Source organism: Lonchura striata, chromosome 4 (genome assembly GCF_050655825.1).
Source record: "Lonchura striata isolate lonStrDom1 chromosome 4, ASM5065582v1, whole genome shotgun sequence".
Classification (NCBI taxonomy): domain Eukaryota; kingdom Metazoa; phylum Chordata; class Aves; order Passeriformes; family Estrildidae; genus Lonchura; species Lonchura striata.
This window is the reverse complement of record NC_140706.1, coordinates 18,461,677-18,484,677: the sequence shown is the minus strand read 5'-3', so window position 1 is coordinate 18,484,677 and position 23,001 is coordinate 18,461,677. Positions and strand designations below refer to the sequence as shown.

Here is a 23,001-nt window from a genome sequence, read left to right as displayed (position 1 = left end):
GCGCCGGAGACACGAGGGCGGCGGTGCAAGGACGGGCTCGCGCAGCAACAACGCGAGCGGCTCCTACAGCATCTCCCTTTCCACCTGCACTGGACCGTGTTGTACAGCTAAGGTTTAAACACTTCGGGTAGCTGAAGTTGCTGACACGCTACATTAATACTCACATCCACTCAAAATTATATAAAATACAAGCATTTTATTATTTCTGAGTTCAATAATATTGCTTAGAATTACAAAATACAGCAATGTCTGAAATACTGAAAGTTTCATAAAAGCAGCAATCTTTCTCCCCTTCCCAGTCTTAAATGTCCAGAAAATTATTAAAATAAAAATATTTACCACATTACGTAAGTCACAGACCTAGAATCATGACTGTCAAGTCTTAAACCAGATAACTTAAACATAAATGCAAATGGCAATCGGCAGGCAAGCACAACATCATTCAGGGCACAAAAGTAATTTTCTGTGCTGTAGGTATTCCAGTTTTTTAAATTTTTTTATTCCAGACAAAAAAAAACAAACCACAAACAAACTGTGTTTAGCTAGAAATTTAGAAGGCAGACTGGCTTTGTGATGAACACATTAGTGCCTCTGTCATTAGCAGAAGAACCACTCCGGTGACAAGAGATGAACACATTTTTACACAAATGGCAAAACAAACCTGTAGCAACATGGTGCAATTCAATTCCTTCATCGTGATGCATCTCCAAAGAAATATCACAGATTTCCATATATGTGCTTAAATATACAAGTGCCAGACACTACAGTGAAATTTCAACCTCTGAAACATACACTTAGTGTATTTTGTCACAGTAGAAACTGTGTCTTTACTTGGGTTGAATTTTGCTGTAATTCAACTATTTAACTATTTTTGGTCCCTGTGTGCAAAAAAAGCCTACTTGGAGCATTTTTCTCCCTTATTCCTTTCTTTTAACTTGTATTTCAAGGAAAGATTGATTTTTTTTTTTTTAAGTGCATGACTTTTCAAGTAACTAGTCTACAAAAATCTATAACCAGTTTAAAATACCCAGAAGAAATTCCAAGGAAAAGCATTTTCACAATCAAAGATAACATTCTAAACCATTTTTTTTAAGGCCATATAAAAAGAAATTTATAGTGTATGGATTCTCACATTTATATTAAACAAAAAATTCCTATTGTACTCAAAATTAGTTCCTCAGCATATGCAAATTGTCTTCCCTTATTTAGAATACATTAATTTAGCCTATAAAAATACAGTATGGACAAATTCTTTTCATTCCCTGACATAAGAATTCACAATTTTGACACAAAAATTGTAAACTTTTATTACACTCAAAATACATTTCTTAAGTCTTTAGAATTTAAGTTCTGAGGTGTTGGCAGTCAGAGCTCTTGGTATACAGCAGAAGTACATTATTGCAGAGCCTTTACACAAAAGTAGCTTTCTAAAGTTAAGAGAAACTTACTCTTCCCATGTATTTTTGTTGCTACCAGGAGGAAAAGAAAGGCTTCCTGCTATGAAAGGTCTGTGTGAATGCATTACCCAGATGAACAATTCGGCCCTGACTTCCAGTGCTACTTCGCTCTACAATCACACGTGGCATCTGAACAAGCTGAATGGGACTCTTTTCATCCTTTAATGCCTGAGTAAGGTTCAGTATCTAAAAAGAGTAAAAGCAGGTGAGGTTAGGGTGCACAAATTAAACTGTGGCTAACAGGTTTTTCATTTTAGATGCCACTCTTCAATCAATTCTTTAGAGGACTGTACTACTGAATAAATTCATTTCAAAGTATATCTATTGCAAGTAGGAATATTTTATTTATTTGGTAACATGAATACATCCTACTGCTGTCTACCCTTCCATTCTTTTCCTGACTATTTCATGCAGTCCTCTTCAAATTTTCAGAAAATTCGAAGACCATTTTAAATTTAGCATATCTCTTGAAAGCATTGCATCTTTAGTGAAAAAAATACCTGTAAGAAAGCCATCAACATGATTTAATATAGGATGCACCAGCAGTTTAGCTACAAATTATTTTCATCTCAGAAGATATGAAGCCATATAATTAGCTCATACTAAACCCAGTGCTAAGACCCAAATTCAGCCCTCAGCTCCCAGGAATCTGTTATCTTTCTTCCAAAACTTCTGTGCTCACAGACTGCTCTCATTACTCCATGTTCAATGTCATCCTGCTGAAAACTGTTTGGCTCTAGTGACACATTTGCACTACCCTTCATATCAAGCTTTCTCTCCCATGCACAATGCTCCTTTCTTCCTCTGCTTCTTCTGCTCTTTATGGCCAAAAAACCCCTGACAAAGTCTTTTGCATTATTTGGTTCTGCCAGCAACTCCACTTGACATTTACATTCTCAAAATTCTAAGGCAACCCTTTGTAGATGTGTTACCCATTGCTTAGACTCTACACTCTTGAGAGAACTGTTTCTTTTGGGTTTGAAAAACTTATCATTTTTTCCCTACACTTCACAGAAATAGGCTTCCAACTATGTTTGCTATCTTAGATTTAAAGACCTTGACTCTTCCATGCAAGTTATGTTTCCCTATAGCTTTCTTTATCTAGACTCTTCATTTTCTAATTCTTAAATTCTCATTTTGAAGGATGTATTTGGATGTTTTGGATATACTGCACATTCATCCCAACTGAATGAATCCCTTAGCATGTGATCTAGATAGTCCAATCTTCTATAATGTCCTTGTAACATACTTTGGTTTTACACCAAAAACAAGTTTTAAATCAGTGCTAAAAGACATTGTTTGCCCATGTATTTCCAACTGCATCCAAGGATTATTTGTTATCTGCATTTCTTCCATGCCTGAGAACCTGACATTTCCCACAGTGAAACACACTCATATAGTTAGAGAGAGGTAAACAAAACCCCAAAACAAAAACAAATATCTGCTAAAATCCACCTGAGGGACAGTGTGTGAAGAAAGGGTCCAGATGCAGCCTTTACAGCTGAAAACTACTTTTGACAAGCTATATCACTCTCAATTATATCAATCATGTTTTTCTCAAGTGTTTTGTTAAATAACAGATTCCTTGAAGCCAATCGTCAAATCAGAAAAAAGCTACTTAATACAGGTTAGGATGCATGAGTACTTCAAGAACCCACCTTCCAGTGACTACACAAACTTCTCAGAAGACTTATTTCAGAAACAACTCCTATAATTCAATTTAGTAAGTAAGGTTTGCTGTCTTTTAGCTACCACACAAAAGATGTTAACTGGGATTATGTTTGACTAAGCAGAGCTGCAGTCTTGTGCAAGGTTTCTTGATACAGGAAATTCTACAGAGAAAACATTGAATTAAGACACTCTACGAATTGTCTCTTAAAACTATCCATGTTGAATTTATGAACACAAGGACAAAGTTTCAATAAATTCAGGGCAAATAGGACTATTAATTTGCCTAGTTCAATTGCCTTACACTTGCAGAAATCACTATTTTGTACCTACAATGAACTAAATTTGTTCTTAGCTAAAACTTTTTCTCTAGTATTTCACACCAGTCAAATTGTAAAATAGGAGGAAATAGAGAAACATCCTCCTCTATTAATGTTTAAAAGAAACCACAAAAAACCCAGAATACAAAACAAAACAAAACAAGCCCAGCATTTAAATATGATCAAATCTCTAACCTGAAAATGGCTGGGCTGTTTTGAGGTATGGTTTCAACATTGGATAGAATGAAGAAATTTTATTATCTAATATTGCTTTCAATAATCATGTCAACCCTCTAAAATAAAGTCACAATTATCTTAATAGCATAATGAAATGGACATAAAATTTTCCACCCAGACTTATGATTCTTTTTCATTTTTAAAATACCTGCTAAGAATATACAGTTAAGCCCTTTCCATTCCCCACAAAAACAATAAAACAGAATTAGATAAAAGCATTTTCTATAAAAATTAAAAAAAACCAACATAGGTATTCTGCTGTTTTATCTATCCACAAATAAGAACAAACTCTAGAAATTTAGTCATCTTAGATGAAAATACCTTCAAATGTCATTCAGTGTAATAGGAGTTATTTTTTATAGCTCTAAAGAAAGCAGCTGAGGAGTGATGACAAATTAAATACATAAATAATAATGCAAAAAAGCAGTCTTACCTGCCCCCTCATAACAGACATCTGGTTTTCAAAAGTAGCCTTGTCAAATCCTTTGTCAGTCTTTATTTAGAAAACAGTTTATAGTAAATAACCAATTTATTTTTAGCTATATAGTTAGCATGCAAACTCATCAATATCATAATATGCATATTCATATTTACCCACACTATAATAATTTTTGAAAGCTTCAAATTGAATACTAGTATGATTCGCAAAAAGGTCAATTTATGGCATCAAGTTTACATATGTGAAAATTAATACTGTTCCACATCATAAAATAAAATACATCAGTGGATACCATTTTTGGGCATTGGTAAACACCAACAGGTATTATACCAGGCTTAATATGATCAGAGGTTACAGTGCTCTTTCTCTCATGATGACTCCAGCAGAAAAATACTTCCTCCTTCAGATATAACAATACTTAGCTAACAAACCCAGAGGCATTTTGAACACGTACGAGTTGAAGATGCAAATAAAGCAAAAATGTATTTCAGGATCTAGTTTTGACATTACAGCTGCATTTGCATTAAAAGTTAAAAATTTCCAATTCTTTCAATCCTTAGTTGGATTATTTCACTTGAACATCTGACACAAATGTTAACAAAATGTTTTAGAGAAGGACACTCTTTACATGTCTGTAGACAGTTTCAGTATCTTTAAAGTGAGTTTGACTTTCAATATGATCAGGATTTCAGCAGCATCTTAGCACAATATATGCATATAAAATTAAGTATATGAAAGGTATGGAGGTACTTTAAATTATGTTAAATACATTATTTCCTCACTGCTAGTTTAAGTCTATACACACCACATAGGTATGTTAAATGCTGTTTTTACTGAGATCTGTGATGTAAGGGTAAACTAGCTTTAATTGATTTTGTGAAACTTAGATATAATAATAAATTAAATTAGATATAATAATTAATTTATGTTTTCAAATGAGCTAATTACTATCAATTAACCACATTGGTGACAGTTTCTTTATAATTACATAGACCCTTTCTAACATGCCAGTGTTAAAGGTAAAATAGTATAGTATCCTGAATTTCAGCATGGTTTCATTCAGATGGTTGCTCCTTTTATGAATAAAACTGTCTACAAGCATCAGCTACTTCAGTAATAGTCAATTCAAAGAAGCACTTGATTCACCTTAAATAGCTCATAAAGGTCTTCACAAAGGTCCTGTACAAAGTTCATATCAGAAAGGTGAGGAAGGACTAGGTCTCTGGTCTCCTGAGAGAAAGGAACTTTTGCTTGAGGAAGCCAAGCCCAGTGAAAGGGATCTAATGCAGAAAAACAGTGCACTTAATGATAAGCAAGCAAAAACGAAATTCTGAGTCAAGTCTTCTACTGCCTACTACAACTTCTCAGTAACACCCCTTTTTTCCCTGCATTGTTATCTCACACATCCCTTTTGTCTACAGTTACCAGAGCAGCTTTACAAATGCTAAGCCATTTTTTGAAAGAGTAAAATATATTAAGCAATAAATATTTAGTTAAAGCAATAAGTAAAAAAAGGTTTATAAAATTAAACATGGTAAGCAACAGTCAAGGTCTCCCCTTAGTTTAGAAAGGCAATTTCCCTTGGAGTAAAATAATAGCTGCAATGAAATAGAAATCTTTAAGGTATTTGACTCATATGGAAGAATTAACAAAGTTACTATTTTTAATATATTTAAAAATTTTTAAATGCCTTTTTCTAAGCATGTTGAAAGAAAAGCATTCATAACTTTTCATGCAATTGCTATTAGACAGCTTTTATCAAATTATATATATTATATATTATATAAATTATATATCTAATATCCAATATCCAATATCCAATATCCAATATAACATTAATTGCTTTATTAATGTTACCAGATGTTAAACAAGACACCAAACTATTAATTGCAGGAGCTGAGAAAAGTCACTAGCAGCAGGCCACCCCCTAAACTTCCTCACAATTGCCCACAGCCCTTTGAGGCTGACAGTCCAGCCAGTTTTCCCCATAGTTCACATTCACAGTCTGTTCAGTTCATATCTCACATTTCCCTACAAGATACTGTAACAGTATGTAGAAGTCCCTGCCAAAGTCAAGAAAAAAAACCAAACCAGTATTCATTCTCTCCCCTCAGCCACTGAAGCAGTCATCATTAAAAGATGCCTAGCTATCAAGCACAGTTTGTCCTTGGTAAACCATGCTGGCTTCCCCATCAGCACTTTGTTGTTCATGTCCCTGAACACAGCTTCCAGGATGATTCATTCCACAGTCTTCATGGAGACTGAAGCAATCTCTCACATTACTAGAGTCTTTTAAGAGTGATGAGGAAACTGCATTACAAACAGCATCAGCCACCTGCCACTGTTTCCACTGCATCCCATCTACTCCTATGAACTTCTCTATGACCACCTTCCTTAAGTGCTCCCTTCCTTCTGCCTGGGGCATTCATTCCCAGGGGCTCTACTTATGAGTTTTGAGATCCAAGAGACAGAGAGCAAATCTTACAAGTGAAGACTGAGGCTAAGTCAGCATTGAGTAACTTGTTCTTTCTTATGCCTTTATGTCTTTGCTAAACTTTTCTTCAGTCCCACTGTCACTTCTAGTTTACCCAACCCTTTCTTGTTGCTCTTTATGTCCTCTGTACTCCAGCCAAGCTTCAACATTCCTAGCTCCATTCTTCTTCCACTTTTGGAAAAATTCTCTATTTTTTCAGGGATGACTCCACATCTTTCCCTTTTTTACAAAATCTGCTTAAATTTTGCATCTCAATTCAGTCAGGATTTCCCTGTTCATCCATACTGGACCAACTTCCTGCCTTTTGCAAATGCTGCTCTCTGGCTTTGAGCAGTTTATCCTCAGTGACCCACTAGCTCTACTTATCAAAACCATGCCCAGGGGGTGAGAGACTGAAATTTGTAAAAATAATGTTACAAGTTTACTTTGACAAAACTATCACACACCTGTCCATCTGCAAAAGAATTCTAAAGGATCATGCAAGTTTATTCTTTTTGATGCTGAAGTAGATGGTACAAAATAACCAATAATTGCTGTGTCTTTAGAACAGCTATAGAAGCGACTAACCAAGAGATATATAGGACAACATCTATTTAGTATCAAGATAGAGACTGCACAGAGCCCTGGGTGGAGTACTTAACCAGCCTTTTGACAGCATAACTAGCCCACACTTAACTACCAGAATTACCTGACTGGATAATAGCCCACAGAAATCACTGCAAGCCCTGTTTGGCACTTCCCTCCTAATGATAAGTAATCAGAGATGTGGTCATAATCAATCTCATTTTAACAGTAATAGCATTTTCAAGCAGATGGAAAATCGACTAACTAAAGATTAACTTCTACAAAGTAAGCTAAAGCTGAAAACAAGAAAAAAACAACCTGCCTACTTGTCCACCTACACAGTACCTTTCATTTTGAAACAGAAATTTGGCCAACAGAGGGACAACTTGCAAATCTTTGCAATCAAGTTATTTCCACTATGTTTTTCGAGAAAAACTGTGTGAGAAACATGCTGCTAAATTCTTCCAATTCCACCAGTACATGCAGTACTATGTTTATGAGTGTCCATAATATTATCTAAAGGTAAAAAATATGAACAAGAACCAAATCACATATGCCATTGCAAAAATGGCATTTGTTGCTCACTTTCTGAAGAAGAGTACATTATTTAAAAATTTAATATATAGCTACAGTGATGATTTCTTATCTCCTTACTACACCACCACAAATAAAAATTACTTCTTTCGAATTTACACTCCCAAAAGGAAAATTATTGAAGAATGCAGTACTTACATGCCCTCCACTCATCAGGATGCTTAAAAGGAAATGCTAAACCGTTGTCAATTGCAGCAATTTTAATAGACTCTTTAGTTATAGTCCATTGGCTATCCTACAGAAGGAACATTCAAAAAGTAAGTGATACTCACGTGCTTGCACAAACAGCAAAACATATTAAAAACACTTTAAAACACTAAATAATATACTTTGTGGCTTCACTGGTTAAGTTCAACTTAAACAATACAAAGCAGCATCCAAAAAATTCCACCACACATAATTTCTTACTCTACTACCATTAAAGAGAAGCCCTTCCCCAAACACAAGATAAGCAGAGCACAAAGGGATGAAGAAATGGACCTGAGCAAAAGTGGACATAGTTACTGTTATTATAGCCTAAGCTAGTAGAGCAAAAATACAGAACAATAAAAATAATTCCTAGCACCTAGTCTAATCAAAATAGTTTTTCCACTCATTTGGCCTACAATAATTTGTAGTTATCATATTTCTTGAGACCATGTACCAGATTAAGGATATGCCCTTAATCTCTAGCAAGACCAAGTTACAAAGCCAAACAATTTAAAGAATATAAGTTTCAGAGTACAATTCTCTTACCTTATCTGACAGATCAAGTCCATCATCTTGTTTTTCGTACCTGACTAACCAGTTGTCGTTACCTCTGTCTTTAAACAGGAAAATGCATGTCACAACATGTCATTGATTAAAAAAATCATCTAGAGTGACATACAGCAACATTGTAAACTAGCACTGCACCCACGGAGTTAGGCAAAACTGCTGAAAAAGGGTTTTTCCCATCACACAAGGTTTAGTTTTAGTGAAATGTACAGGCAACCAATTCAGTGGAAATACCAAATTTGCTGCGTGTTCCTAGGTATGTATTACTTCCTTTAGGTTCCCCAACTGGCTGAATATGCAGCAAAATATCAAAAAGGCCAAAGGAAACTATCTTCATACATTTTATGCAGAAAGATTGGTTGTGGTGTGCATTTTTCCTGAGGAAACTCTATCAGACCCAAATGACTTAATTTTTAAGCTTGTTTTAATGCTGATGAGGAAATGGAGAAGGCCTCCAAAATTGTAGATAATGTAACCTTTGACTACATGGAGAAAACAGACTCTCCGAAGATGAAGAAGGGGCAAAACTGGACAGAAGGGCAAGAAACTGAAATGCCTGCACTATTCAGACAAAATGGTAAGATTAAATATTCTGAGAAGGTCCTTCAGACAGAGGATGACTGTATGGATTTGTAGGACCTTCTCCTACAAACAGTGCTCCCTTCAGTTTAATCATCATCAGATTTTTGTGTTCTATTATGATTAGATATATTAAATGAAGGTAAAATCATCCATGTAATGAGGTTTTGCATTTTGAGTATTTGCTTCACAACTTTAAGAATGTCAAAAAACAGCTAGCAAGTATTATGTTCTTATGAAACTTTCTTTTAGTTTGCTTCTAAAAAGAGAATTTGAGAAAAGGAAAATTACTTAGACCTGCTATGTCTGAAGAAAAGCAAAGATGCCCACTTCTGCCAAAACAGAAAAGTAAGTATTTTAAACATAATGCTGCCTTTGAAATCCTCAAGAAGTAATTCACCTACATAGGCAACAGAAGAATCCCAGCTCTTAAGTGGTAAAAACAAGAGTGCAGGAGATCTGACAGGTACACATTGCAGTGGTACCTCAGTGCCTACACAATGAATATGAACTATTGTAAGCTGGTGTGAAACTGTGCACTATTATCAGCTCCAGGAATAAAAGGAATTGTAGTCATGCTTTTCTTATGGGTCCTGAAACATCACCATCTTTTATCCTAATCTGGGGAACAGAAAATGGACTATGCACAGAATTAAAGCCTAATGAAAGCATTTGTTCTTGACTCCTCATATTGCTCAAAAATAGTGAGCAACAATCAGAGTTGTTTACACTGTTTCCATAAAGCAATATTTAATTTATTAATCCAAAGTAATTTTTTTTTAATTTAAATTTTATCTTTATGGCCTTTAATCATGAGAAAAGCATCTTAAATGCATTAAAAGCCGTAAGCTCCACCTTTCAGGCAGCATTGCTTTCTGCCTCACAAAAATAGATAAATACCAAGAGATACTAACAAATACCTGTATTTCTGATAACATAATCCAAGATAACCAGTCTTTCAAACTGTGACTGAAATTCTTTCCTTGTGTTCTCAGGTAAAGGGTCAGCTTCAAACTTCCTGAGCCAGTAGTCAGCTTCCTTATATCCTTCAACAAATAGCTGGAAGGAGCCAACCTAAAATATTAAGAAACTGCATTTGGAAAATGCACACAGGTAGATCACATAAGTAATCTCAACATTAACAGAAAAATTCATTATATATTTTGAAAGTTCAGAGCACAGGAAGTATGACGCTAAAAAAAATTAAATTAAATAATAAATAAATTTGTCTTTCATTCTTATAGTCTTAAAAAAAAGTAAGAGTCAAATCATGTGAGGATGGGTTTCTGGGGGTTGTGGTGGTGGTTTTTTTTAAATATTTGTTTAAATACTCAGTGAGTTTACCAGGAATAGAACACAGCCAGGCAGCTCAGTGTAAATAGACAGTTAGTATTGCAAGATGAATATGAAACAGAGAGAAATACGTAACACCTGTTTTCTTTTTCATTGGAAACACTTGTTTCAATAGATCAGCGAACACTCACTAAAAATTACAAGAGAAAAATCTTCCTCTCTGAAAAGCCTTAAATCTTCACCATAAGAACAGCAGCATTAACCGCTTTCTTCAAGACAGATGTTTTTTTGCAAAAAATGAGTGAAATACATTTCCCAAAAGAGTCCAAGGAAGAGCATGAGAGCTGGCATAGGCTCCATATGTGAAAGGCACTCAAGATTGAAATTCAAGAAGTTATATCTGAGAACTAAAATACAGATAAATAAACACACAGCATGTGGAATAACCATGCTCATAAAAGCTTGCACAACTCCATGTCACATGGATCTAAACAGCTGGGAACTGCCACAAGTGGATTACCCACACTATACGTAACCTGTGATTTAAAAGCTTAGGATTAGAATACCGTAATGATATTCTAGAGATACAAGGAGGCTCATTAGGCAAGAAAGATGTAAGGTCTTTAGTCAGTGCAGTCTTCACATAAGACAAAAGGGAGGGAGGAAGAACACAACAGCAGGGTACTCAAAAAGATAAAAAACAACAGAAAGTAAAAAAATAATTTAAAAAAATAAAAAATTATAGATAAACTGCAGGGAAAAAACAGACTGACAACATCAAATCATGACACTGAAAGAAGATGTAGTAAGCAATCAATAGAGCAAGAGTGAGATATATAACAATTAATATGTTACTACTCCAGCAGAAAACTGGACTGTTAATTGAAAAAAAAAAGGGAAAAGATTATCAAAATAGCTCAAAGAGTGACGTAATAGTGGCTACATGTTGCATGGGAACAGTCATATAAAAATTCAGACAGTTTTCAACAAGCAGCAAGTTTTTTTCTTCTACCATTGGAGTTACTTATAAATGCCCTTTTTAAAAAAAAAAAAAAAAGTTTTATGTAAGAATCAGGAAGTGTATGAATTACTTATTTTTGATCTTACCTTAGGAGGTAGTCCAATTCTATTAAATTTTTTAGCAACTTTTGGCACTTTCTCTAAAGCATATTTTTTTCCTCTTGACTTTGCACGATCTATTGCACTGTAATTAAAGGTCTCGCTGACAAGCCAGACAACCTTAAAATATGAAAGTTAACACAGCTCAGAACTCCTCATTATTTCAATTGTAAATTTACAATTATGCTCAGTTATAAAAAAATAAATTTAAAAATAAGAAACAAGTATCAGGCATTTTCAACAGATAAATTTTATATAAAAAGGTGAATATTCTCTATTTTAGATATCTCAAACAAAAATGGGAATTTTATATGCTGTTTTTTGCAATTTGAATCTCATCAAAACATGAAGCACAAAAGGTATTGGAAAATGCTAAAAAGTGGCTCCAAAAAAAAGATTCAATTCAGATCTCAAAATGATCTATTAAATCAAAAATCACAGTCAGTTTTTCTACATCAAACCACTGTGCCTTTGTACTTGCAATAGTTTATAAATGACTTAAAAATAATGCATGATATACAAGGCTATCTAAACACCCCAGTTCAGAGACTGACAAATATGTTGGCTTTTTTTTTTTAATTCAGTAATTTATGTGTTTTAACTTTTACCTTAGTTTTAGGTACAACTCCAAGCCCCAGCTTCTCATCCACAAGATAGGCACCAGCTTCAGAGAGATATCCCTGATTTGGAACGAGGCAGCCTCTGCCAAAGCAGCAAGGACAACAAATTTTGTGAAAATATTTGGTCCACTTTGGATTTAGATGTCCATAAGGCTCTTCAGATTTCGGTTTGAACACTCCAATAATTTTCTAAGGTAAATAATATAAAATTAAATTATGAGCACTTCTAGTTGCAATATATTAAAATTAGTTTTAAAATTAGTTATTTTAAAATATTGGTTAAATCCTATCCAGTGCATTTTACAGTTGCTCTTTTTAGATGGTGAAATAATACAACTAACAAAATTAAATTCCAAATAAATTTATCATGAACTGCTTCTTTAGGATTAGTGCAAATTCAAAAAAAAATTGACCCTCCTTTTTATTTTATAAGCTCTTTGTAAGAGAAAATCCAAACATTTACTTTTTCAAAACATTTTGTCAAATTTCAAAAGGATTGCGTTTAAAAATATATCTATATTTATCTTAAGTTCTTAATAGAACACTAAAAATCAACAGATTTATTTTCTTTTCTTAAATCTATTTTTCCTATTACCCTGAATTTGACTGAATCAAAATGACCATCAGCCATCATTTACATTAGAGACACATAGTAAACCTGAAAATTAGTCAGAGCCCTGTGTCCAATTTTGAACACTATGCTTCAAGAAGTCTGTTCATAAAACTGGAGAAAGCTGAAAAAAATGAGAATAAGCACAAAATATGTGAATAATGAAAAGACAGTAGGAACAGTGAATGCTTAAGCTAAGAGCAAACTGAGGCACGATGACCAATGGAATAGGTTGCTATAGAAAAAAAAGGAACAACACATTTACTGTTAAAGAGCCAAAAAATGACAGAGTAAAAACCCAGCAGATAAGCTGCAAAAAAAGAAATCCTTTAGAAACTTAAGAGCAGCTCAAGACTGGAACAGACAGCCAAATTCTGCAGTCTCCAAAACAGGGTGCAATTAACAAAAGGTTAGTTAGACATTCCTCAAGAGTTATGTTGAAACAATGCTGCTCCACAGCACAAGCATTAGATTGGCAATTTCTCAAGGTGCCTTCTACATAGGGTTCTATATTTGTTAACATCAATCCACAGGGTTATTACCACATTAAAATATAAACCTTTCAATTGTCTGTGATAAACTTTGGCCTAGTACATTAAGTTCTTATAATGACTCTTCAGTAGCTCAAGTGGAATGCCATAGAAATTCTGCATCTTCATCCCTTCTCACTGGATAATGGCAAGTAAATAAAATTCTTTCTGAGAAATACTTAAGGACAGCTGTTTTGAGAAGCATTTTCACATATTAGTACTTTACTAAATCCATGTGAAAAAAGTGAGTATCTCAATAAACTAAACACTACCTGTTGTTGCACCAGCACTCAAAGCTGATTCACACTCAGATCATGAACATGTTGGCAGTCAGAAACCAGCAGTATTCTTCAGTAGCTGCTGATTCAGCTGCATCTGGGAGAGGATCTGACCAGCTGGTTTTGCTTCTAGAGATTTTTTAACCAACGTTTCTAAGACAATCCTGCTTTGTCCAAGATTGCCCAAGACTAAGTAACCACAGAAAGCTTAATTCATTCCGTTTGTAAACAAATACACAAGACACCAGACATTAGTAGCATCATATGTCTCGTCCATCCATTTTGATTAATTCTCATTAACTACAAGGAAAACTAAGTTATAAAATACTATTATTTGCATTCATACTATAAAATCAGTGTCCTAGCAACAGTCAGGCAACAAATTGGTAAGAATTCCCTTGGGTTTGGTATGCTATTATCTGCAACTCTAAGGTTGCATTCAAAACCTTGAACACAACTGCACTGACAAAATTTGACTTAGACTACACAAATGCAATAAATATTCTATGCAATGTGAGAGGCCAGAATGCTTTTTGAATACTTTACTATTTATTTTTTATTTTTATATCACAGCATTTGTGATACTACTTCAGTCCTAATGTTAGGTTTAGAATTGTTAAAAAGTTATTTTAATTTTTTTCCTATTGAATCACATGTATCTACCTGCTTAAAACAAAGCTAGCAGTTTTGCTCTTCTTGGAATCATTGTGGTGTATTTAGAAGTACATGCCAAACCTTTAATTATCTCTTCTGAATCACTCTCTGGCTAATACTTCCTACTAAGTGCCCATTTTAAAGAGGAGCTTAGCTCATTCTGTTACCAGCCTGGACTGTACTGCGCTATACAGTCAAATCTAGATATGGCTTCCAAGGTTTTGCTCAAGTTAGAACTTTTGCTAAACTTTCCAGAGCCACTGCTGTTGAGGACTAGAGTAGAACAAAAAAGTTCTATAGAACTTTTTCTATAGAACAAACTACCAAGGCCAGTCTTAATTTTGCCAGTCAAAATGCATTTACAGACTGACTCTATTAACGTTAGCAATTAGTTGAAACTGTCAGGAACATATTGCAGAACAATTTGTAAAAGACACTATGTCTTTTATTTATTGTTTACACAATGAACAACAAATGCAGACATATTCAAGCCTTCTGTAATAGTGCTGCTTAAGTACTGAACTCCATTTCAGTATGCAACCATATAACTTTGGCCAATAAATGCAAAAAGCTAATTTTAATTATGCAATTTGAAGTTTATCCTTCCCACAGAACCAAATCATAACATAAGGTGACCTAATGGAAACAACTTATTTTATCTGTAATTTGGTATTCAATTTGGGCACTTCAGAAGGTGACCATTAAAAAAGGCTTAGCACATCTTTAATGAGCTCCTTCCCAGAATAAGAAAGAGATTACTCAAGAGGAATAGGAGAAAGCAAGTGACAGAACCGGTCTGAAGTGGAATGATGCAATACTCAAACAGGATCTGAAATCCATTCTACATATGAAAGTTTCACTATTGACAAAATGAAGTTTTTTCAGACCTTTAATATGGATAGTAAACATAGATAAGCTGTAGAACAAAAGCAAAGAATAAAAGCAAAATTTAAAGTCTGCTAAGCACTCATTATCATAATTCTCAGTCCCATATCCCAAATACTTTCATATTTTGCAATGATTTTTTTTCTGAATCATACAAAATAAACAGTCTTCTTTTCTCAGTCTGTGTTTCTCCTAAATGCTTATATTCAAATCAATGACCTGCATAAGGGAGGAGGGCACATCTCTGCTAGAAACTTAACTAGGAACAAAAACAACACAGCAAAAGAAAAGTAAAACCAATAAGAAAATCACCACATAAGAAAAAAGGAATAATACGGCCCATCCAAAATACTATGGTTATATTTATACTAAAATAATGCACAAATACTCTCTCACCATTGCCATGGCTCAGTGAGTACCTCAGGCATTTGCTAGTGACCAAAAACAAGCAAAATCAATCTAGATAAGCTTCAGACAAAACAGATCTGCACATATGGTATGATTTATTTTCCCTAATGATTTCTCTAACTTTCTAAGAATAAAAACATCTCAATTCCATAGCATTAAGAAAAATTCAACATGATCAGCTGTAAAGCATTTCTAGCTTGACACTCTAGAATATTGTATTAGATACATCATGCACAGAAATTTTGAAAAACTATTGATTCAAACCAGTATTTGACTCCTAACTTTTCTTCCTATTGCATATTAAATAAGATATAAACCTACTTTAAAAAGAACATGAAGTTTGAATATGTGTATATAAGCACACAACCAGAAAATCTACAAAGATCTAAGCTACTAAAAAAGAGAGTGACCTGAAGCTGGAACTCTGAATAAGCTTTTATATTTACAGCATTGCATGTGATAGCAAGAATCCCAAAATGTAATGGGCTACTACAGCAAGATTTTTTTTTTCCTTCAGGTTTCAAAAAGAGAGAGACCTCCCCACCCCTTTTTATTTTCTCCACCAGAATGAAGGGGATCATTACTAACAAATGTTCCTGGAACACAAGCATATGAACTGCAGTTTTCAGAAGATTTTAAAGGGGTGGTTCTTTCCATAAAAATAAAATCATAAATTGACATATTTATTTATATTAATGTCAGGTAACTCAGCTAAAAAAAAAACCCAAAACCACTTATTCAATAAAGTGTAAAAACTATCACCAGAAAATTGCCATTAAAACAAACTAAACAACTATGAAAATTAACTGGCAAAACAGGAATATATTTTCTAATTACCAAGAATATGACTAAAATTGAAACAAAAACCATACTACCTTCTAAATGAAAGGGAATGACAAAAATCTGGAACATGCCCTGAAAACCTAGGCATTCAATGTTCCAACTTCCATTTCCAGCACAACTGGGATCTTCAGGATTAATGAACACCTACATCTATCTAAGAGCTAAAAGCTGTTGATTCAGCTTAAAATAAAATCATATGTGAAAAATTAACAAAAGTTGAGCAGTTGGAGGTCTTATTTTGTGAAATGGGTCAGTAGCAGAGTATTTCTAATTTAAAGAAACAATGTGAATGTGTGTCTGAGACATCATTTCCTCTTACTAAATAATGCTAACCACATGTTACTTTTCAGGAGAGAGATTCAGGTAACTATTACTTCTGTCTCAAAGTAACCTTAGGACACCTCACTGATGATCACTATTCAAGGTACTATTTACCAAGTACAGAAGGGAAAACCAAATCTTGCAGAGGGGAAACCAAATCTTCCAGCTAAGATTCAGCAGACAAGTACAAGTTAGAAGGCAGATTTGATGATATCACTCTTCTTGCCCATCTACCAATCATATATAAGAAAGGAGACAACCTAAATAAAGGGCTATCTAACAAGAAAAGAGAGAAAAATATAGGAGGCTTAGCTAAAGAAACTTAAACCATACTGAAATCAGGAGCTCAGTTGGGCAAAAATCAGTTAAAATACACAGAGAACAAGATTCTGCACAAGAGAATTCCTGAACTGTTTTGAGATGTTAGAGGCCCTTTTATTCTCTCAGTTTTTCTTTGGTGCAGATCATTAAAAACATGATAAAGATGCAGTAGAAATAATATTATTATACTTTGGTTTATGCAGCAAGACATAATTAGAAATCTAAGTATTACTTGCCTTGATTTTTCCAAAATAAATTTTGACATACAATAAATTATTAAATAACTTATTTAAATTAATTTGTATCTAGATAGAATTTTTGAATTTCCATTTTCAATTTGCTGCTGTTGACTTTGCAGTAACATGCTCACCCCTTTTGGATCCTTAGCAAAGTAACTCCCACTGGATCCTTGAGAGATTCTTTCTGGAAGAACTCCGCACTCTATTGCTTGTTCTGTTCTCAGAATAATTTCTGCAAATTCTGGATCATCTAAAAATATATTCATATCTGCAGTATGTCCTGTATGCCCTGAAAAACAAGAAAACAACCAGTCTTAAATGCAACTTCTAGTACAAATTAAGCATAACCAAACACATTGATAAGCCAACAGCCTTCCCTGCTGACACCCATCCAACACCAGGCGGAAAAATCTCATCCATTTAATCAGTGCAAGTTTTTCCACTGATTTATCCACGTCTAATCAACTCCTTGATTCAAGTAAATCAGCCAAATCTGCAAAAAACAAATTTGAGACTGCCACTGCTAAGTGTTTAAAATTTTCAAGGATTTCATTTTTTAGTATTTATTTATGAAACAAATCTAAGGAAAAAAAGTTCAAAGTCAAAACAGTAAAAAAAACATTAAAGATATGTATTATTTTTGTGTCATGCCCATTACCCACTATTAGAATAGTATTGTAGCATTCATTTAGGAGCTTGGCTAACATGTTTATTATCTGCTAAAATGCAAGGAAGTTAATCCGCTGAATAATCTGCTACAAGTAGCACTCACAAGCAGCACCAACACAGCAGTGACTACTGCATGCCAGCACCATTCCAGCCTTAAAACACTGTAAGCAACTTGTAGCATTTCTTTACCTACAACCCAGAAATCAGACATTTGTGCAAACTCTACGACTCTATGCAAAGATTTAGAAAGACATTAGAAAGGAAGGTGCCAGAATACTACTGACTTTTCAATTTTTAAAATATATCTTCACAAGTTTTGATGCTGTAGATTATTATACCTTTTTTTAATGCTAGGATTGTTTCACATGTTCACCGAGTGCATTCTAATGGGCCTGTGCATTAGGACTCATTTCTGCAGTAACAAACAGTACATTATTCTAAATTCAACATTTACAGATAAAGTTGCTTTGTTCCCATTTCAGCAATTAAAGAAATGTAATATACATCCTCCTGGAATGACAACCAACACAGAAACTATCCAAAAAAGATACTCAACAGTTTGTGAAGAGCCAAATAAAAATAATTTTTAAAAAACACTATTTTTTTTGTAGCTCAGGACAGTTTTTGAAGCTTTTTAGAACATTAGCACTTACTTGCATGTACCACTTAAAATAGTAACATGGACTCCAAACAAAAACAGTCAAAAAGCATTAAAGAAATAGGAAAATCTTAGTATAAGTTGGTAACAAGGAAGAGAAACCTTAAAGCTAATAGCAGATCATTCTTAAGAATTAACAGCCACAGCCCATTAGATCAGAATCTGTTTTAACTATTTGGCCAATACTGCTGTGATAAACTACACTTTAAGACTTTAGAGTAGACAACAAGAGGGAGGGAAGAGGTTCAAAGGTTTTCCTGCCACAATGAACTTAAATGAGTTAGGGAAATAAACCAAATTTATTTTTAAGGAAGAAGTAATTTAAAATCAGTTCTTATTTCACAAGTTCTTACTTCACAGTCAAGGCTCAGCTATCTCTACACATCTACATTACTCACACAGCTGTGCTCCAACCAGTACATATTTTTGTCAATGAAAGCAAAATCAGAGTTGTGCATTATACTGTTACCAAATGAAGCGCAACATCCATGCTAAGTCATTCTGCACAATATATTCCAGATGAAGAAAACCTACAGATGAACTTTGTATCACATGGATTGCAGTTGACTGTGTGGAAGACTCAGAGGTCGGTTTTTCACTTCTGTGCATTTATTCTATATTCTAGAACTACTACGTAGCCTCACTGTCTGAGGAAATTATTCAACTATGTCTTTCTAAAAAATAAATTAAAACAAAAAAATCTCATTACACTGCATGCTGAAATAAGAAAAGATAGATGACATTTGAAATTCATTATTTGCTCAGTATTGCTACTGCTAGGAAGCATGTTGCCAGTGACGTGGCTGTACAAAAACATTTAGGCTGACAAGGAAACTAGCAGTTTTAAGGAGTTTATTGACCCTCTCCATATGAAAATAAGCCATATTAATTGAAGATAGTATTCACTGAATGTGGCAGTTTGAGTTAGTTTCTCTTTTAAAAATTATTTTAATCAACTTTTCTACTGAGAAAGCATGTTATGTCACAACTTATTCCCAGTACAGTCTCTAGACTTATAATTAATTAAGGTTTCTCTTGCAATTACTCTTGAAAATTACTCTTCTCATTAAACTCCCACTAAGGAGACAGGGCTCACACACACACAATTGAACTACCAAGCTTGAGAACTTTTTTCACATCAATTTGGACAAGGCCCAAGTTTGTGAAGCCACTGTATTGGAATGATAAAGACCTGCCAAAGAAGATACAAATGCTATCATCCATGTATGCACCTCAACCTATTCTTCCATCAAGTTAGCATGACATGACCTAAACTAAACTAGCACACTTTGCAAGAGTAACATGTATGAACTCCTTCAGCACTAAGCTAGATTTATACTTTTTAAATATTGACATGATTAAAGGTAGTCCCTTTAACCTATTCAGTCTCCATTAAGGAAACACTGTGTGTTGTAATAATATATATGAGTAACATCTGGTGTATGTTGGTTCCACCTGACATATGAAACAATCCTGCACCTTTGAGGGTTACACACACAGAAAAGGTAAGGACAAGGGAAAAAAGGATGAGATGCTGTAATCAATATCAGTTCTGAGATTTTCCTACACACTTCTGGGGAAGATTCCAAGGAGTACTCTGTATTCACTATCCTAATTGCTTCAGTGGTGCAAGACCTGTGGCTCTAGCCTCCACTCTGAAGCATCAACTTCTTTTTAAAGTTTCTAGAAATACTTTGCTAGAAGCACTATCTCTTTAGCAGATCTTAAGTCTTGTAGGAAAAAAACAGGAAAACTCTAACATTTAATGGCATGTTCATATTACAGGTATGGACTATACCTGAGACCAGTGCTTAGAAGACAAGATTTTTCTGTCTTTATAGCCAAACAAGTAAAAGTTTTCTGTAGTTAGTAAAATAGAATTATTAGCACAACTTATTTTGTTAAACTTGATGAGGGGGTTGTTTCAATTTTTTTCAAGTCCTCCATGTTGCCAAAGAAACAGCATTACCAGTCTCTGGCAAGAAATCCTACAGTGTAATTACAACAGCAGAAACAAAGAAGTGAAGGAACTCCACATATTTCTGTCAGGAAACTCATCCTAGATGTATACTTTTATAGAAACTTGCACAAAATCAGAAAGCTTGAAAGTCTAAAGAAAAGAATGTAAGCAATAAATAGCATGTGATTTATCACTTTGCCAGTATATTTAGAATCAGATAATGGGCACACGCTTGTATCTGTTTTCAAATTAATAACTAAGTTCTTGCATTTCTACACTTTCACATTGTATTTCTCTCTTCAAGAACTGATTTGAAAATACAAAAGAAGATACATTTGCATGAAAGCCAAAAATATGACAGCAGAGCCCACATCTAAAACTCCTAAAACAAGTGATGGTACAAAGTGAGTATATGAGTACAACAAAGAACAAACACAAAGACTGACTTGTTTTTCAAGATTAAACGATGTGGGTCACAAAAAAACTAGTTAGCAGGATATGCAAGTCAAACTGAAAATTTGACACGTCCTCAAAGTGTTCAGGAAGCAGCAGCCAGTCCCCCCACAAAACAGTCTTTAAAACATGCAAAGCCACAAGTTTCAAACAACATGACAGAAATAAAGCAAGGGCCAACAAAACAGCAGACAGAGAGCGGGGAGAAGGGACAGTGGAGACGCTGATGAAGATGTAAAGGAGTCCGTGCAGCCCTGCACATAGGGACAAAGCAGTGGGATTTCTACCCGTTTGCAGCATGTTCCCTTCATTATCAGTCAGCGAGCCCATACGTCTAGAGAGGTCAGCACCGCTGCTGTGCCAGCGGACACGGCACACGGAGCGCCCTTCAGCGCCGGCAGGTGTTTTTGCAGCCTCGCTGGAAGCACGGAGCAGGCAGGGGCTGCCGTGCCCCCAGACGCGCGGCCGCCCCCAGGCACAGCGGCGCTGCCGCTCCCCGCGGCGCCCCGGCCGTACCTGCGGCGGCGCGGCGCTCCCTGTCCCAGGCGCCGCCCGCTCGCCGCCCGCGGCCGCTGCCCGCCGCCCGCAGGAGCGGCTCGTCCTCTCCATCCCCTTCGGGCCCCGAGTCCTCCGAGTCCTCCGACTCCGCCACCTCCTCGAGCCCCGGCTCCCCCCACTGCCGCACGGCCCCGCCGGGGGCGGCTCTCGCACTCTGCGGCCCCCGCCGGGGCAGCTCTGCCTGCGGCGGCGGCTCCTCGAGGAGCAGCAGCCGCTCGTCGGGCTCCTCCGCGCCCGGCTCCGCCATGGGCGGCCGGGGCCGGGGCCGGGGCCGGCGCGGCGGGAGGCGGCGGCGCGGCCGGGCGGGCTCGGGCGGGCTCGGGCGGGCTCGGGCGCTCCCGCCGCGCCGGCCCGCGCCCCGCGCCTGCGCGCGGCCCCGGCCCGCCCCGCCGCCTGCCTTAAAGGGGCCGCGGCGGCGGCGCGGCAGGCCGCGGCAGGCAGGGCCGCACGGCGCGGGGCGTCCAGCAAAAGCTGCCCTGACACTCGCCTTAGTTCCACACCTGCCACACGCTTGCCATAGCCAGCTGCGCTCCCTCCCCAAACTTTGCACAACATTGTTCTACGCCATCACGGTAACTACCAAAACGAAGCCTAAAAACAGCGTAAGAGAAAACAGTATGAATACATTGCCATTATTTCCATGTTCCCCCACTATCCATGCGTTATTAACTGAAGAAAGCAAAAACAACTATAACCCCAACATACTGCATCAGATTTCAGCCTGGATGTATTCTCCCAATCCTGTCTGTTGAAGAGGGGTTTTCCTCAAATTTCGGTGAAATATGGGAGAAAGATACATGCATTAAATACTTGCACAGAACTGAGATTACAGATTATACTGGGAGCAAATCAGTTCTCAGCTAAAAATAATAATGGTATATATTTATTACTCATTAGTCTCATAGTTGAGACCATGGTATAAGAATTTAACATGTGCATAATCTGGATTACAGAGGAAAAAATCATTTTTCTTGGTTACTGACAAAATATAACCTTACTGAAATACTGGACTTGTGTTTGTTTTGTCTAGGGTTGCCTGTCAGCCAGTGGACTTTGGAATTAAGCTGAGTGTTATTTACCTATGTAAATACTAATATCTTTAATATTTGATAAAATCTGTTCATACTTGCATTTCTGTTCCTATTCCTTTCTACTAAAAGTGAACTCAACTGTGACTCCAGATGAATACCCATTTGTTGCCTAGTAAACACATATAGGAAGGTTTACAGCAACTAGATGTAATTTTCCGTACAGAAAATTAAATGGACATTAATTTCTTTGAGAAGCAAACAAAAAGATCAAACTAAAAGGGAGAAGTCTGATATTTTTCCCAGCATACTGTAAAGTAATACTGCACTTCCCTTTAGCTACAAGTGTGTTGTGGCTGTTTCAATAAGGTTCCATTGTAGAGTCGATTCACTAGTTTCTAAAAGATTGAGAGTTAGTGCTTTTGAAAAAAATAAGAAATATCTCT

At 35.9% G+C, this 23,001-nt stretch overlaps 1 protein-coding gene across 2 annotated transcripts; it reads right to left on the bottom strand.

The window, feature by feature from the left end:
* Nucleotides 1-176: 176 nt before the first annotated feature.
* Nucleotides 177-21,789, bottom strand: PI4K2B (phosphatidylinositol 4-kinase type 2 beta). Of its 2 annotated transcripts, XM_021554330.3 has the most exons (10): nucleotides 21,486-21,789; nucleotides 17,361-17,518; nucleotides 12,129-12,329; nucleotides 11,509-11,640; nucleotides 10,029-10,182; nucleotides 8,509-8,576; nucleotides 7,912-8,008; nucleotides 5,268-5,401; nucleotides 4,116-4,175; nucleotides 177-1,643 (listed from the first exon to the last, which is right to left on the bottom strand). In XM_021554330.3, exons 1-10 carry the CDS (start codon nucleotides 21,772-21,774, stop codon nucleotides 1,470-1,472), a joined length of 1,467 nt encoding a protein of 488 aa, XP_021410005.1. In that variant the 5' UTR covers nucleotides 21,775-21,789; the 3' UTR covers nucleotides 177-1,469. The 2 variants fall into 2 exon arrangements, with proteins under 2 accessions (XP_021410005.1, XP_085433880.1); XM_085577754.1 differs by lacking the exon at nucleotides 4,116-4,175.
* Between the last annotated feature and the right edge of the window lie 1,212 nt (nucleotides 21,790-23,001).